Below are 15,397 nucleotides of genomic sequence, written 5' to 3' on the forward strand. Positions count from 1 at the left end.
TTTAAAAGAGTTACCTCTCTACCCAAATTGTATTATAATGTACTTTGTGTTTTATATAAATTTTCATAAAAACAACTTAGAGTTTTAAGAATTTCTTTTTGGTTAGTCACGTGTGAATTATTCGATTTTAGACACGTTATCGTTTTTTTGACGCCTTGGCGTCTTTCCAAATTTAGAAAATACGCAGTGTTTTTTTCTCCTTCTTCGGCCCACCTGGCTCGACTTCGAACAATCGCTGCGCGGGTGCGAGCTTCCGCAAATTTATCAAGCTCAAGCTGCAGAGCCTTCAATGAATTCAACAACTCATCGTCAGGGCTTGCGTCAGAGATTCGTTGCTTGGTGTCTTCAAGTCGTTTTTCAATGTCGGTTTGCTTTGCCTTTGTTTTGATTTATTAGCACTATATTTGATGATATGGCCACGCAGACCGCATTTTAAGGCGTCCCACAGTGTGTTGGGATTAACATCTGGTGTGTCATTATGACTAATGAACTCCCGAATGAACTCTTTTGTTTCAGTTGTAAACAAGCGATCGCTCAGCAGAGAATCATTAAATTTCCAATATCCTCTCCCGCGCTGATTTGGAGATACGTTCAATAATAAATTGACTACGCTGTGGTCAGATTTTACGCTTGGTTGAATAGAACAGCTTTCGCACTGTTGGGTTAAATTCTTTGATACCAGGAAAAAGTCTAATCTAGAGGCAGTGAAGGAATTTGCTTGTACGGTATTCGTGTAAAAAGCTTTTTGTTTGGGTGCTTAAGTCGAAATATGTCAAGCAGTTGTAAATGCTCCATGTGGTGACGGAGTGTTTGACTGGAACGGAAGTTATTATGTTTTCGGGCCACCTCCTTGCTTATCCAAATTTTCGTTTAAAACGAGATTGAAATCTCCACCTACGATTAAATTTTCGTGATCAATGCTTTCAAGAATTGAAAACAGGTTGTCGTAAAATTGCGGTTGGTCAATGTTTGGGCCATAAATGTTGAATAATGTGAGCTTGCACTCCCCAAATTTGATATTGCAGATAACGTATCTTCCATTTGTATCTATAGTTTTGTCCGTAATGCTATCCAATTTGTCTGAAAAGCGTTTCGAAAATAGAATTGCGACACCTCTGCTAGCTGAAGTACCGTGACTGAACAACACTTGACCCCCACATTCCATTTGCCAACGCTTTTCAACGTCAGGCGTGCTGTGGGTTTCTTGAAGGAGAGCAACGTCACAAGCCTTATTTTTCAAATAATTAAAAACAATTTTTTGCTTCATCGTGTCCCCAAGGCCATTTACATTATAAGTGACAATCTTTAAGTTTGAAGTAGCCATTTAAATTGTAATAAAAGTGCAGTACATAAATCCTTAATATGAATCTTGTTTTTGAAAACACTGAAAACCGCATTGACACTGAAAAGGTTCCTTATCACATTCATACACATAAAATTCTTCACATTTACAGTACAAAATAATTCTATTGCATTTTATATTTTGGCAAACCTTACTTTTCGATTTTTCTGGCAAGGTATTTAGCGTGTTACAAAAGCAAACAATGCCTTGCTTCTTGCATATACCATAATCAAAAGTGTTACCTTTTTGGGTCTCTGGAACTAAAAATGGAGTTGTAGGGTCACAGCATGCTTTCATCACCTTGAAGTTAGTTGAGCAGCTGGGGGCTGGGGCAGTGGTAGGTCGAAGAGTTGTTCATCATCTTTCCTTCTACCTGACAGAGCGTGCATTTCATAGTCGTTTCTTGGCGTCTGTTTGTCAATTTGGAGTTCGGTTTTTTGTTATCTGGGCTTTCTAGGGGTCGTTTTGTTGCCTTCGTTGTATGAGACGTTGGGATAATTACTTCTTCAGGGCTTTTTACGATATCGGAATTTTCTTTTAACGGTAAGGATGGAAATCGCCCGTTGGATTTCTTTTTTGGACAGGTTATTAGCTTGTGACCTGTATCGCCACATATTTTACAGGTTAGCTCCTGCCCAGGGTAATTCACGTACAGTTCTTCTCCATCAACATATATGTAACTTGGGATCGGTTTCTTCTCTAAGTCTTTTTGCTGCATTTTGACTATTCTCAAACCTGTCAGCAGTCCATTTTGATCTTTCACACAGTTGATGGAAATGGGTTTTTCAAAATTTTCTTCTAGATATGCATGGCGATATCTTGATTTTCTAGTGGGATTGGCACCCATCTAATTTTCACATCGATTTGATCGTAGTGGTACAACCCCACTTTCAAGATTGCATCTACCGATTGAAGTGCGCTGTGAAGATTGAGCACATGCTGTCGTTCGGTGCAAGTAACCTCGACAAAACCTTTTCGTTCAGCTATGCCGACAATGTTCTTTATATCAAACTTGCATTTCTTTATAACTTCGTAGATTTCTGTTCTAGAAAGCTGACTTCTGCTTTTAAATCTTAAACAGTTTGGTCTAGTTTTGACTTTCTTTTTAACATTGCTCTTAACAGCTTGCGAGTATGAATTGCTTTCCATTGAAATATACGTCCGTCTAATCAGGGCCGGATTTAGCTGATGGGGGGCCTGGGGCACTTTTAGATCGGGGGGCCCCCCTGCAAAAAAAATTTTCGCGCCTTCGGCGCGAAAAAACCACCTCTGCGTCCACAGTAGCATCGATCCAGCACTGCACACCATTTTGGAGAAACTTCAATGGCTGAAAGGAAAAAAAAATAACACAAAATCACATTTTTTCCACGTAGGGGGGCCCTTCAAATGTCGGGGGGCCCGGGGCACCTGCCCCCTCTGCCCCCCCCTAAATCCGGGCCTGCGTCTAATACGCTGACAAAACGAGAATGTACTAAAATTGTTCAAATCCGAGCAGAAATGAGAAAGCTACAGCACATTTGGTGGAGGCACTATTCACTGATCACATCAAACTTTACTCCGTCAATTTGCTTGTACAATTTATCTTTGTATAGAAACATGCCCTCTGTGGCTAAATGCATCAATTTGATAAAATTGTCTTTTTTGATGAGCGGGTGATTTGGCTGGTCTTCTGCAAATATGTAATCCGCGATAATGTTGATGGTTTCTTTTAAAGGGACGTTAGTGAATAGCGATTGTACATCAAAACTGACCATTACTTGATTTGGAGCACATTGAAAATCTTTCAGCTTGTCCAAAAAATCGTTGGTTGAGTCGAGCATGTACTTTTTTGGCATGTAAGGTTTAATAATATTGTCTAAGAATTTAGCCAGAGCATATTCCGGAGTCGAAATCATTGACACAACTGGACGGGCTGGATTGTCTTTTTTATGTACTTTGATTAACAATGACTGTTTCAATAATGAAATTAATAAATTACGCTCGTACTTTGGTGCCAATCATTATCCGACTTGGTTTTTCAATAAGGTTCTTAGGGGGTTTTTGAATTCGGTCTCCACCACGTCTCTAGTTGAGGAGCCTGATTTCAAAAACTTTCTAACAATTCCGTTTGTTGGTAAGGAATCCAAACGTTTTGCCACAAGTTTGTCCAGATTTATTGCCTTGAAGTTTAACGTTAAGATTTTTCCCGTTTATAAAACATTTAAAGCTGGTTATTATTTTCAGTTGAAGTCTAAAACTCCTTTCCGCTTATGTTCAAACGTCGTTTATAAGTTCACTTGCTCGCATGATGCGAGATCGTCATACATTGGTATGACCACACGACATTTGGTGACGAGAGTGGGAGAGCATTTGAATTTAGCTAATTTTAATAAAAACAGTGCAATTAAAGACCATATTAGAAACTGCCAATCGTGCTCAAACAATAAACCGTCATTGCAGTCCTTCAAAATTGTTCGTAAGTGTTTGTCCGAGTTCGACACCAAGATTCACGAGGCATTGATCATCAAATCTTTAAACCCAGGGCTCAACAGGCAATTATTTGCTGGCGGAGCTTCTTATATCTTTTAACAGTTTTTGATTGAATTATCACGTCTTGTGCTTCTCGCATTTTCTTTGTTTGTGCCACTATCTCGTGTTGTGCTTCTGTCAATCTTGCGTAATTCTGCCTGATTTCTTTTCTGCATAATTAATTAATTTTTACTTCTCAAATACTTGACCCGTTGTGTTGTGTAATTTTCAGTTGTCATTTTGTGTGAGAGAGACAGTTTCTTAAATGTTTAGATTTGACCATATTTTTGCTGTGATACTAGACTATATGATTCTTTAGCATTTCTTTTAATATGTATTTTTTTTATAGGCTTGAAAAGGGTTGTATGACTAGCCGAAACGTTCGCTTTTGTTTTATAATGTTAAATGTAGTGTTGTTGCTGAGTTATGTTTGTTTATGGTTCAAAAGAGCTACTTCTCTACCCAAATTGTTTTGTTATTAGCTCACAAATTCAATTTTTTATTTTGCTGGGCCAACTTACCCGAGTCTCCCCTATTGGTATCAGCTTGGATAGCTGTTAGTGTTTTTTGACGTTTACTGCCGAATATTGCACCCCAAAGGAGATAAATTGGTTTGGTGGAGACCTGTACTAGACAAAGTCACGAAGGTCATTCCTGACAAAGTTGTGTGTTAAAAATATTGCATCTATTTTATTCTGCAATCATTTTGGCTGGAATGACCCATGTTTTGGCTGGAATTATCCCAATTATTCGAAATTAGTGCTATCTAGCACCTTGTGACTTTATAACATATGCCGTGCCTTTACCCGAAAAACCGCAAATTAGACTCATTGCAACTACAAATGTTATGTGCGTAGCCTTTTGGCTCGTACGGCTATGTGATAACATCAGATCGTGGTGTGTTGATGCTGAGTGCCACTTGCATGACAAGGATAAAATCAATGTTCGTTTTTTTTTATAGCAAGAGGGTAGGAATATCCTGATTCCCTAATTATTCCTTTATAACTAACCCTAATCATTCAGCAATCCCGCACCTCTCGCATCTCTATGGCGTGTGAACACTCCCGGTTAAGAACCACTGTTCTAAATACTACATTTTTGTGTGTAATTTTATCTTTCCATGAAACTTTAAGCATTCTTCTATAAATCCATATTTCAATTGGCTCAAGTCGTTTTACCATTTGTGATGACTAGGGCAACCAAAAGTCAATAAAGTCAAAAATTTTCTGCCTTGTTCAAAGTTTATAAAACGTCCATAAACTAAATTTCAGGCTGACACGAAGAGAGGCTTCAAAGTTATTAAGTAAAAAAAAAGTCAAATTTTATGGTTAGGTCAAAATTTTCTTTTAACGTTAGTTTTTCTTCTCTCTATTGATATTTTTATTAAAACTACACAGATTTTGATTTTTTGTTGCAATTTCTGTTGCTAATCTGACGTAATAATCCATTTGTTGCAATTTCTGAGGTAATAATCTTGTTTCGCCCACTACTGATGATTGAATATTAAGTAGCCTAGGCGTGGAAGGCAGGTAACGTGGTCTTTGTTCTTGGTTAGGTGAATGCTCAAACCATTATACACATAGTATTGAGTTTTAGCTTCTTGATGTTCTCAAATTTGTCTTTAGCTAGCCTATAATTATGCCTAAGGTTAAACAATCAAATTATTCTAAAGTTCGTAGTACACTGCTTGATTACGGTTCCGAGTAGCCTATACCTCCAACACCTAAAGGTGAATGACAGAAGACAGGAACTTCAAAGGCGATAATGTGAAACATTACTTGATGTTGAAGTATAATACTGCAGAACCCTCTCAGTCATTTTGGGATATTTAAAGACACTCCATATTTCCTTTTGCAGTTTTTCGAGTTACTTTCATTACCTGTTCGTTAGCTGTGGTTTCGTTGAGTCTTCCACATTTTTCTCTTATCTCATTAGAAAAAGAAGATACGGTATAACGGTTTGACTTCTAATATGCTTTGTATATCGCATTTGGGTTGCAAACGCAGAAAGTTATTGGTCAAAATTAGTAAATTATAAAGTCAAAATTTCAAGTTTTTAGGTCAAAAAATTGGTTGCCCTAGTGATGACAATGTCCATTGTAACGTAATGTAGTCCAAATATAACATTTCATAATTCGTTTTCGAGTGTTGATGTTAATCTTCATCATCAGTCGTTATCTCCGCCTGCGGCAGATTGCGGATCAACATGGCTTATTTGCTTCCAAGAGTGGCGATTTTGAGCCAACTCGCGCAGTGTCGTCAAGTGGAGTCCGGTCCATGATTGAACGTTGTCTTGCCATCGTTTTGGTTGTCTGCCACGTTTTCTTTTTCCTTCTACTTTGCCTTCTGTGCAAACTTTGCTGATTCCGAATTGTGATCTTTTAGTGTGGCCAAACAGTTTTAAAACTTTTGATTTTATTATTGCTGCAATTGGATGTAGTTTTGTCAGTGTTAATTTTACGTGTTGTTAATGTCTTTATCATTTCGACAAAAGTATTTATTGCTATTTGTATTCGTCTGAATATTTCTGCATCGCAGTTATTGAGCGTCCCAGATAGGTAAAGCAAAAGACTTGTTCGACCAGCATGGTTGGGAATCTTTATCCTCGGATTGACAAAGCCTTGATAGGTTATTGCTGGTAGTTTCGCATACTTGTAGACTGTAGAGGCTTTTGACACAGGGCCGGTTACCGAGATTGGCAGAGTGAAGTTTTCTGATTGTTGAAGTGTTGTTGCCGAGAAATTATTCCATTCACTTGGTGCCGCTGAGTGCCGGAGAGAAGTCTTGAAATGCGTTGCTCAAGCGCACACTCCAAGAGCCGAACCACCGCCGCGTGATCTTGAGTTGGGCGCTCAACCACTGGTTCTTTTGGCATGCGGTAGCGCGCTACTTTCAAAGTAGCAGATGCAATGCTTCCACAAATCCACAGTCAATCTTTCCAGCTGGAGATGCACGTTTTACGATTTATTTCAGGATTGTTGTCAAAACGAAGTTATAGTTAACTAATCAAACAACCTAAGCTTGTCGCTTAAAACACAATACCGAATGGCGTGCAAGTAAAACCAAGCAACGTGTTGAATTTAACCAATGACCCAATCCTTCAAAAATTACGTTAATATTACAAAGCACAAACGAGTAAAGATAATCTTCAAAATTAAAGCATGTAACTTATACGAGTCGTCATAGTACTTTCACATGTTGGCATAATTGGTCACTTTTCTTGGAATTCCTTTTGAGGCAACGAAATCCTATTGCTTGACAAAACAAGCGTTCTTGCAAGCAAGCTAGGCCTGCAAAGCACATCGCTGAAATTCACAGTTCAACACTTTACGGAAAAGTTCATTACAAACTGCTGATACTACGACGCCTTCATTTCAGTGAAACTGCACGAAAAACGCAAGCACAACGACGACATATTTTGTCTCCTAATTTACCGCATGATTCTTGATGACGGGCGACACCCTCAATAAGTAGGGAGCAGGACACATAAATGAAACATCTATTGATGTGCGCTAAAATAGAATATACTTTGCCAGTTTCAACCGCGTCAGTTACACGACTTTTGCGCAAAACCCGTGATGGAAGTGCGCCTGGAAACATGCGGTGGTACTGGTACAGAACAATCGAATAATTATATGAAAGTCAATATACAACGTCGTATGAACGTCACGCTGGATGAAAGGTGGCGATGTACAAACATGAGAACAAGAATCTGCAAAGAAAGTGCATTCAATGACAATAATTGAACTACCAACGGGCGGTCATATCTGACTCGGTGGATGGACACCGCGAGGCCACATGCTCAACAGCGCAGGCCATAACGAGACAATAAGTTTCTTCACATCGGTTGGGTTAAAATTCAAGCCGCCGCGCCCTAAATTCTTCTAAAGACAAATTGTAACAAACAAAAAGAGCGGCTACAAGTGGAAGCCGTCTGCGGTTCATCGAGGCTGTGACATCATATCGAGTCAATAATCAGTTTCTTTCGACTTCATCGAGCAAATGATTGTCGTCACTGTGACGTGGGTCTCTGTTCGTCGACGTCATTCCATCGCTCTGCCTGTTTTTGAAAAGGTTTCGCGTTAAACAAGCGACATCATTCACTCCACATAATCAACTTTCTTTCATCAACTCCATCCTGTAGAGTGCTTTTGACCAGGGGCTCTATGTCAACCAACTGTTGAGGGCGTGCAACTTCGGGTGTCTCATAGGAAGGCATTACTTTGTTGGAGTTGAATGTGGAAGACCTCACCAAGTAGGCCATCGACATCCCGCAACAGCTGGTGAAGGCCAACCAGGTCTCATTCAGGAGACGCACGTCACCAGCAGTGCTGTTCTGTAGATGTTGCACATTGGCCGCACAAACTAGTAATACATCTGTGGTAGCAGTCTGTCGGAAGACGAACAAAAAACTCTGTTGAGGTATGAATCTGGTGGAACTCACCGCATGGCGTTCCCAGTTTCCACGTCTACTTCCAAACGTATTGGAAAAGTCATTCCATCTCCAATGCTGCCAATGATAAATGGAATTAGTGAAACAAGCATCGTATTTTTTACTGGTAGTTTCGAGATTGGGGCATTCTCCGAGAATAAAGTTATACTGTACGTCGAAAGACAACCCCTTTGCTGCATTTGAGTTAAACTAGGGCCGACAAGAACACTGTTTATTGTTACCGCTCAGCGTCGCAGGCACATGAAATTGAGGCCGGCCCCGTATTATTAACTCGCTTCACCGTTAACGATTTGATACGACCGACATCAGTTTGGAATCGATTTAAGATCCACTTTGCCCAAGGTCATTAAATAAAAACAAAATCCTAAAAACTAACAGCTTTGGAAAACTTTGTTTTGAAAACCTGGACACTGAAAAAATAAAAGCTCTTGACTACTGTTTTACTGCCATATTCTTCAAAGAGTCGCATCATGGTATATGGAGTCAAAGAGGCATGCCAGACTTCAAATTCTCCCTCCATACATGCGAAAAGAAAGGTACCCGGTCATTTGGTCGACTCGACAGTCATTTGGTCGACAGACATTTGGTCGAAAGGACGTTAGGTCGACAGGACGTTAAGTCGACAGAACCCTAACCTAACCCTAACTCTAACCTAACCCTAAAATGAATCGTTCTGTCGACCTAACGTCCTGTCGACCAAATGTCTGTCGATCAAACGTCCTGTCGACCAAATGTCTGTTGACCAAATGACTGTCGACGGAAACGACCGGACACCAAAAGAAAGTACTGTAACTATAAAGTTACACACACATTTTTTTCATCATATCCAGGTTTACGCCCGGTGCTTGAGGATTTAGATTTAGTTAACAGGAAGGCAAGGAAGTCAATCTTCGTGTCCACTTTTAAGCTTGCCATTAAGTGTTACGTCAAAGACACAGCCACCTGCTCTGCCCCATCATGCTCGTGTGGTATCGAACCGGCGCCCTATAAAGCATCCTATACAATGGCTCTCACCACATCGCTTTCCCACTATGGTCCAAACAGCCGCACGCAAATTTCAAAAACGTAGGTTGCTACAAATCGTAAGAATTTGACCAATCAATCGCCTGAAAATTTGTCTAAAGAGAATTGTATCAGAAAAGTTTTTTGTTCTCGTTTATGTTCTCGAGCGCGCCTATTGAGTATCGAGTGAGTAAGTGAGTTTGATGCACTGGAGGTTACAGCAAAGTTGACAGTTACTTACAAGAAGGGAACTTAACTTCGTTTGATATAATTGAATAAAAAATTTTCCAGGTTGAGTTAGTTTTTCATGACAACGAAGCTGAAAAACTGAACGGCATTTGGTGATACTGGTTAACACCCAACCAAAACTTTCCTTTTCTTATCATAACGAATTTCCAAAAAACAATTGAAAAATTATGTAAACAACTGGAAACGAAATCATAACATAACTTGGTAAAATAATTCAGTTTAGACTAAACTGGCCTTCAATTTATTATTTTTTGTTTTTTCATCAAAAAGTCAAGAAAGAAGTTAGGAACAAGTTAAGAACTAAGAAGGAAGTTAGGAACAAAATGGTTGAAACGCCTGGTTAATCAAAAATAGTAATAAAGACTTTTGCAACGCTGAAAAGATGAAGACAGTATAGTTTAACGTTTGTTTACTGAACATGAGTTCAGTTGCTACATTTTGGGCTCTTCATTTTTTGATTTGTAGAAATGTTTGTTAAAATAATGTCTTCATATCGGAGAATACAACGCACCGTAAATGCTGTAAGTTTCGGTAAAAACAATTTCTCTTGTTACCAAGTTCCAAAAACGCGACACGTCAACCAAAAGCTAACTTCTAATGTGGATTCAATGCTCTCAAACTAAACAAAAGCAGTTGACACGCTAAGCAAGAAAAATTACCTTGGCCGGTATGATAAACATTAGGGTGTTTCATTTTTCACCATTTTTGAAATTCAAAATGCCTGGGGTCCCATCTGGTGGTATTTGGGGAAAAAAGTTTACACCCCAAATTTTTTCAATTATGACGTCATATTGAGGTGGTCCACAAGGTTTGAAATTTTTGGGCCTCAAAATCTCGAAATTTGGCCGTATCTCCGGAACCGCTCTTCATAGATCGACAAAATTTTAGCCTTTGCACGAGTGGAAAAATACAGAAAAACTTTTATCTTGATCACCTGATCTCTGCTCATCAGGAGAAAATAGACCGAAGATCAGATTTTTTGAAATAACTTTTTTTCTGAAGCACATAGACCTTAATATTCTCTACATCAGGTATAGGAAACCGACTCTTCTGCGCAATTTGATACTAATTTTGTCGATCTATGAGCGGTTCCGGAGATACGGCCAAATTTCGAGATTTTGAGGCCCAAAAATTTCAAACCTCGTGAACCACCTCAATATGACGTCATAATTGAAAAAAATTTGGGGTGTAAACTTTTTACCCCAAATACCACCAGATGGGACCTCAGGCATTTCAAATTTCAAAAGTGGTGAAAAAATGAAACACCCTAATAAACATGTAATAAAGCGATTCTGTTGCAATTACCTTGAAAACACAGGAACAAGCCAGAGCGACTTCCTCTCTCCGAATACTTGCTCAAAGTTGCGTCTCGCCCCAAGATTGAAGCCATTTTTGTCCGGTCCGTTCCTGAAGACCGGTGAACGAAAAGTTTCTGCAATTTCATAAAGAAAATGAATTAACTTTTTTCACTTAAATGTAGAAGCCGTGCAAAGGCTAAAATAATGGCATCAACACATAAATGACAAGCGCAAGTCTTCCATTGACGGTATACGACATCTGGGCGAGCCCAACTGGGCATCTGGGCGACGGTAGCGAAAGTTTAGCCGTTCGGAACGGTGGTAATCTATTTATCTAGTTGCTTTGCGGCGTCACGGTTTTGGATTTTACAAAGACTGTCGATAAACTTCCACAGGGATGGATGATCCATCCCCATTTGTCTGTAGTCTCCGATGAGCCGCTTCAGCATGGTTGTTTGTTCTGGCCTAATCATAAAATCAAATAAAATCTTATATCCTAAAATAAAATCATTTACTGCAGTCGTCGTCGTCGTCGTGTGAGCGTCTGGGGCCGAGGGTCTATCCTTTTACTACCCCAGATTCACGATGTTCCCGGACTACACTGGAAGGCTACTAGAGAGCAGCCAGTCTTTGGTTTCATCATCCATGACACGCAGACCATCCACTCCGTTAGGTGGCTTGAAGATGGAGCAGTCATTGATGATGTGGTCTGCGGTCTGTTCCTCGGCACCACATTCACAGGAGAAGAGGCCATTCCCCATTGGTGCATGGTTGAGCGGAAAAGCCAGACGCCCGTACGGAGACGGTTAAGGCGCACCCATGCCGGTCTTGGTAGTGTTAGACCGATGGGGCGTGTGTCGGCGTCGGGGATAAACGAATAGAGTCTGCAGTATTTTTACTGCAGTAATAGCTGCTGATTTGCGCGTGGTTAGTACAAGCTGTGTCCTCTGCTACTGAACATCAACTGATATTTTTTAATCCGAATGCTCTAACGTAGACGCTGCGTAGGTGCACCAGCAATTTACAGAACACATTGTGACTGACAGTCATTACATTTTAAGACTTGAAGTCACAAGGAATCAGAACTTCGCAGTGGTTGCCGGATGATTCTGCTGCCTGTCGCTTATACCAAAAAATGTTTCAACAGAATGCACCATCAGCATCGGTATTGCGACTGACAAGTTTCGATAACGGTTAGAGAGCGTTCATAACTGACGTCAACCACTGTTTGGTCATTCGTTTGTCTTTTTCCTGAGGGACTTTTCTTAAGCTTCATGATAAACCGTGACGCCGCAAAGCAACTAGATAAATTATATAGGTCACCACCGTTCCGAACGGCTAAACTTTCGCCACCGTCGCCCACTTCGACCGTCGCCCAAGTGGGTTTCGCCCAGTTGGGCTCGCCCAGATGTCGTGTACCGTCCATTGATGCTTTCATTCTACGGTATGCGGAAAATAATTCACAGGTCACCAAAAAATGTATTAGATTGAAAGTGCTGTTTCAAGTTTTTGAGAACCAAATGCATTAAAATTTTCAAAACATTTTATAAAGTTGAATCATTGCTGAACAATTGGGCAGTTTGAGATGGTTTGTGTGTGAATTACATGGTCATTGGTCATGCATGAACTATGTAAACCAACTTAGCTAGTGAGAAGATAATTGCATCCAAGCTGCAAATATGTGGAACATCATTGTAAAAGTAAAATATTCAACAGCAACAAACAACCAATGAAGTCGGCTACATGTGCGCTGACAGCAAAAGATTAACTGAATAGAAAACTACCTGCAAGCATAATCACCTTTGTTTATGCTATATCAATAAAAATTTATAGACTCACAGAAAAATTTAATACTTTAAAAATGTGAAGCTGTAAGCAAAGTACAACTACTTTACACTTAAAATTTTTTGATTATTATTAAATGCAGTAACAACATCCAAATAAAAAATAACAATTCTTCAGATTTTAGGCTGTTCAATGTGAAATACAGAGTGTTTTAAAAAATTTGACATCATTGTACAATGTACATTGTACAGTCTTGTTACTTTGCCTAGTATCGTTCATACGATCTCAAATTTTAATTATGTACAGATACAACATAAAATTTTACCTTTTAATTTTTAAGCGTTTTTCTTCTTAGATGTAGAAATGCCATACAATAGCGTATAAAAAGCATTTTGTGTACTGCAGTACCGGTATGCTAGAACACGGTCGAATGAGACTGTGCAGCGTGCATTTGCGCAACAATTTGGAAGAAAAGGGCCACACCGGCCACAAGCCACACCCTTTTACTCTGCAGAAGCAACCTTCTTGTTCAAACTTTTTATGCCATGTCCAAATCTGCTTCCCATCTGTCCCTTTTCTTCCAAATCGTTGCGCATATGCACGCTGCACAGTCTTACTCCACTGTGTTCTAGCACAGGGTTTCCCAAACTGTGGTCCGCGGACCATTGGTGGTCCGCGACGACCGCACAGGTGGTCCGTGGCGATATGACAAAAAATTAAAAAGTCACACATATACGTTGTACAGTACGTACCCTGTCAAAGATAATTGCCACAGTTTTTTGCAACTTAAATGATTTCGAAAGCTTTTGCTATCCAATATCATAAATCTTACTTGTTGCACCTTCGTTGCAGTTAACTGTTGTTTACGAAAAATTCTCATATTCCTCAAAACAAAATAACTGCATTTATAAAGAAACTCAACATATGGAAAACAAGGATAAATGATAATGTTGTAGATATGATTCTTGTTCTGTGTGACTACATTAAACCCATTACACCAACTAACCCTCAATTAATACAGAGTTGATTTTCTCTGACGTTACACAACAACTTTAAGAAGTAGGCTACTTTTCAAAAGAGACATAATATGAGAATTTTGACTGGATTTTAAACCCTTTTGTTGTTACAAAGACTGATCTGTCAGGACGCGAAGAAGAATTAGGCGAATTATTATCTGATCAAACTTTAATGTTTAGTTTCAACCAAACAGTTATTGCATCTTTTTGGTTGAGTGTTGTGGAGGAATAACAATTGCTATCGCGAAAGGCAACTAAAATTTTATTGCCTTTTGCCACGACTTACATGTGTGAGACAGCATTTTCAGCTCTTACCAACATGAAGACAAAATATAGGCCCAGACTTTCCGTGGACCCTGACTTACGAGTTTGCCTTTTACAAATAACTCCGAGAATTGATGACTTATGCAATCCCATCCGTCCCATTGATGTTGTCAGTTTTTTAAATAAACAAAATTCGGTTTTATTTATTTTTACCTTTGTATTGGGGGTCCGCGAATAAACAGATTCACAAATAGTGGTCCGTGGCCAAAAAAGTTTGGGAAACCCTGTTCTGTATGGCATTTCTACATATAAAAAGAAAAACGCCTGAAAATTAAAAGATACAATTTTATGTTGTATCTGTACATAATTCAAATTTGAGATCGTATGAACGATACTAGGCAAAGTTATAAGACTGTACGAGGATGCCAAATTTTTTTAAACATCCTGTAGATCTCCTACCAATGGTTGTCCTGTTCCTGAGGACCAGGTAGACATGGTACCCGAACAATCCCGTCAAGCTGAATGCAAACATGGCTGCCGCAAAAAAGATGAAAAGAATGTGAAATCGTAGAGCGTTGGAAGGAAGCTCGTTCTGCAAAAGCAACCTTTTAACATTACCACTAAAATAGCGCTAACTAAAAGTTTTCACTTTCTAGCGCAACCTTCCTTCACAAGAGTATAGATGTTTCCTCCATGGCTAAACTGTACAATTACGAGCAGTAATTAGTGATGTGTTATCAACAAAAATATTGGTATCACGCATGAAAGTCACATAAATAACAAAGTTCAAATCTGATTCTGTAATTGGCACTTTACAGCTGTTTGAATGAGCTCCAGTCCATGTCGCACAAAATACCCAGCACCGATCATTGTTAACCAACCCAGATATCCTTTGCATCCCTTGTCAATTAAAAAAAATAAAAAAAAACAGCTAGAGACTGGGGGCCAGTGCTGTTTAAAGTAACTAAAACTTAAAAAATGTTGAACAAACATACTTTTACCACTTACCGTCCAAAACATGATAAAATATTGAAAAACAGTAGCTGCAACATATAAGCAATAAAGCAACCCGTAGAAAAGAAAAAGAAGGAAGAACTTGTAATTGCTGAACCCAACGCAGTTGTTCACCCTGAAAACACATCGTCAACCAATGAAAATTTGACATCCCGGAAAGCAAAGTTACTTTAACAATTCACAGCAAACATATGTGGTATTGCAGGTGGACAATACAACCTACCGACACTTAAACAAAATTGACCAAAGATTTGACATAGATTTCACCTACATTACACATAGGCCTACTCCACGTCTCTACACATAAAAATACACTTTCTATGCTCTGTTGGTTGCCTTAATTGATGTCACATATTCAGCAAGAGTATACTTTTCTTGCTCGATTCACTTTTATTGGTGTCATTTTGTAAGTTCAACGCGTTTCTCAATGTCTCCACCAATTGCATGTGGAATACGAATCTATCTTT

At 39.2% G+C, this 15,397-nt stretch overlaps 2 protein-coding genes across 2 annotated transcripts in view; one reads left to right on the forward strand and one right to left on the reverse strand.

Annotated features, from left to right (window-relative positions):
• The window catches only part of LOC145780009 (uncharacterized), a 375,170-nt gene that overhangs the window by 134,777 nt on the left and 224,996 nt on the right, over positions 1–15,397 (forward strand). The window lies entirely within an intron of this gene.
• The window catches only part of LOC145779395 (palmitoyltransferase ZDHHC20-A-like), a 76,203-nt gene continuing 67,602 nt past the window's right edge, over positions 6,797–15,397 (reverse strand). Inside the window, exons 6-10 of the mRNA XM_082590976.1 lie at positions 14,925–15,045; positions 14,376–14,508; positions 10,859–10,985; positions 8,294–8,359; positions 6,797–7,909 (exon numbers count right to left, since the gene is read on the reverse strand). Of these exons, the coding sequence (XP_082447102.1) occupies positions 7,825–7,909; positions 8,294–8,359; positions 10,859–10,985; positions 14,376–14,508; positions 14,925–15,045 (532 nt within the window). The 3' untranslated portion in view covers positions 6,797–7,824. The remainder of the gene's footprint in view (positions 7,910–8,293; positions 8,360–10,858; positions 10,986–14,375; positions 14,509–14,924; positions 15,046–15,397) is intronic.

This window comes from Aplidium turbinatum, chromosome 11, assembly GCF_918807975.1.
Source record: "Aplidium turbinatum chromosome 11, kaAplTurb1.1, whole genome shotgun sequence".
Lineage (NCBI taxonomy): Eukaryota > Metazoa > Chordata > Ascidiacea > Aplousobranchia > Polyclinidae > Aplidium > Aplidium turbinatum.